General features: G+C 30.4%; 1 protein-coding gene across 1 annotated transcript in view; it reads right to left on the reverse strand.

The window, feature by feature from the left end:
* Positions 1-1,540: 1,540 nt before the first annotated feature.
* Positions 1,541-2,500, reverse strand: part of LOC113818202 (uncharacterized) — a 2,571-nt gene continuing 1,611 nt past the window's right edge. Inside the window, exon 2 of the mRNA XM_070137075.1 lies at positions 1,541-2,500. This exon is cut by the window's right edge and continues 490 nt beyond it. Coding sequence (XP_069993176.1) covers positions 1,719-2,500 — 782 coding nt within the window. The 3' untranslated portion in view covers positions 1,541-1,718.

Genomic DNA, 2,500 nt, shown 5'->3' on the forward strand with positions numbered 1-2,500 from the left:
GAGTGTGAGGGAGACAGTAGATATATAGGAAGGCTTTCTCTATACAGAGAAATTTGCCGTCGTCACCCCTATGGATCAGTGTCCAGGAAAGGTAACTTCTGATTCTCCTTTTCCTCCATGTTGTATTTATAGAGCAGATAAATGTAGATGTCATTATTATTGTTATCATTTTTATCTCCGTTACTTTTATTGTTACTAAAATGGCCATCTTATTATTATTATCATTATTATCATTTTATTATTAATGTTAGTAGTAACTGTATCATTAGCTGTATTTTCATTATTGTTATTGTTATCATTCATTTTAATCGTCTTATTGTTGTATATGTTATTATTATTACCAATATTATCATTATTATTACTACTATATTCATTATCACTGTTACCATTATGGTCATTGTAATTGTTATTTTTATTATTGCCATTTTTTGCTCCTGTCATTATGTATTATCAAATTTATGATTATTGTCATTATTATTATGATTATTATCATTATTATTATGATTATTGTCATTATTATTATGATTATTGTCATTATTATGATTATAATTATTATTCTCCTTATTATTAATGCTACCATTATGGGCATGATTATTTTTATTACTTCATTATCGACATTAGTAGTAGTAGTATCATAATCTTTATTATCCATATGATTATTGTTATTATTCTTGTTCTTGTTGTTATCATTATCATTATAATCATCTTTATTATCATTGCCATATATATATATATATATATATATATATATATATATATATATATATATATATATATATATATATGTATGTATATATATATATATATATATATATATATATGTATGTATGTATATATACATATATATACATACATGCATACATACGCATGCATATATATATATATATATATATATATATATATATATATATATATATATATATATATATATAGATAGATAGATAGATAGATAGATAGATAGATAGATATAGATATATATATAGATAGATAGATAGATAGATAGATATACACGCACACACACATACACATATATATATGTATATATATGTGTATATATATACATACATACTTTACATATGCACACGCACACATACACATTTATATACATATATATATATATATATATATATATATATATATATATATATATATATATATATATATATATATATATATATATATATCATATACACCCACACACATACATACATGCAAATATACATACATACACACAAACAAATATATATATATATATATATATATATATATATATATATATACATATATATATATATATATATATATATATATACATATATATATATATATATATATATACACACACACACACACACACACACACACACACACACACACACACACACACACACTCACACACACACACACACACACACTCACACACACACACACACACACACACACATACACACATTGTATTGTGTTTACCAACATTTAATAGTAAACTTATCTTTTAATTCGCTTTCTTATTGGGAATATATAGTCAATAACTTTTGTTATCTAATATTTTATTCATTTTATGGATATTTTTTACAAAATATAAAATACCGTTATTAACAAAATCAGGAGCCATCAATAACAGAAGATAAACAGCCATCATTAACAGAAGATAACAGCTATCATTAACATTATAACAGATAACTTGACTAGTCTGGCTTCTATTTACAACGTTATCGATCTTAGGGAGTAGTGTAGCTGCTGGATAACGCTATCGTAGCGCCATTCAATGATTCAAGACTATCGCCAGCATCAGTAATCACTGGAATCATTTTAGATACCAGTACAACTCCGGATTCTCCGCTTTCGTTTTTAACGAATCTAGTCCCTGCATTAGAATCTGCAAGAGAACTATCATCTTCGGTATTTCCAGTGCTTATATGATTCGTCAATTCAACTTCAATAGTATTACTACTACTTGCGAAGCTGGCATAACTGTCAGAGATTCCTCCATCAGCTGTCCCTGTAAAACCTGTACCTCCTCCAAGACCGCCAATGCCCCCAAGACCGCTACTACTTCCAAGGCCACTAGTACTTGAAAATCTGCCACTACCTCCAAAACCACTACTACTTCCAAACCCACTGCTGCCTCCAAATCCGCCGGTGCCGCCTAACGAGCCACCACTGACTCCAAACCCACTGCCACCTACAAATCCGCCACTTCCGCCAGATAAACCACCACTTACTCCGATGCCACTGCTGCCTCCAAACCCACTACTACCTCCAGCACCGTTGATGACTTGGCCGCCTGATGCAATGGCTGCGTTGAGTGCAGTTTGGAGATCAAATCCTCCCGGAAGAATTGGGTTTTCACCATCTTCATAATTAACGAAAATTACTTCGGGACTAGTGGATGGTGGAGCTGGTACTTCGATCACCCTTGGCGCTTGTCCGGCTCCACTCTGCTTGTTAAGGACATAAATGACATTGTTCTGGGCTGGGGGAGGAATAACTATTGGTTCTG

Source organism: Penaeus vannamei, chromosome 22, assembly GCF_042767895.1.
Source record: "Penaeus vannamei isolate JL-2024 chromosome 22, ASM4276789v1, whole genome shotgun sequence".
In the NCBI taxonomy this organism is placed as follows: Eukaryota; Metazoa; Arthropoda; class Malacostraca; order Decapoda; family Penaeidae; genus Penaeus; species Penaeus vannamei.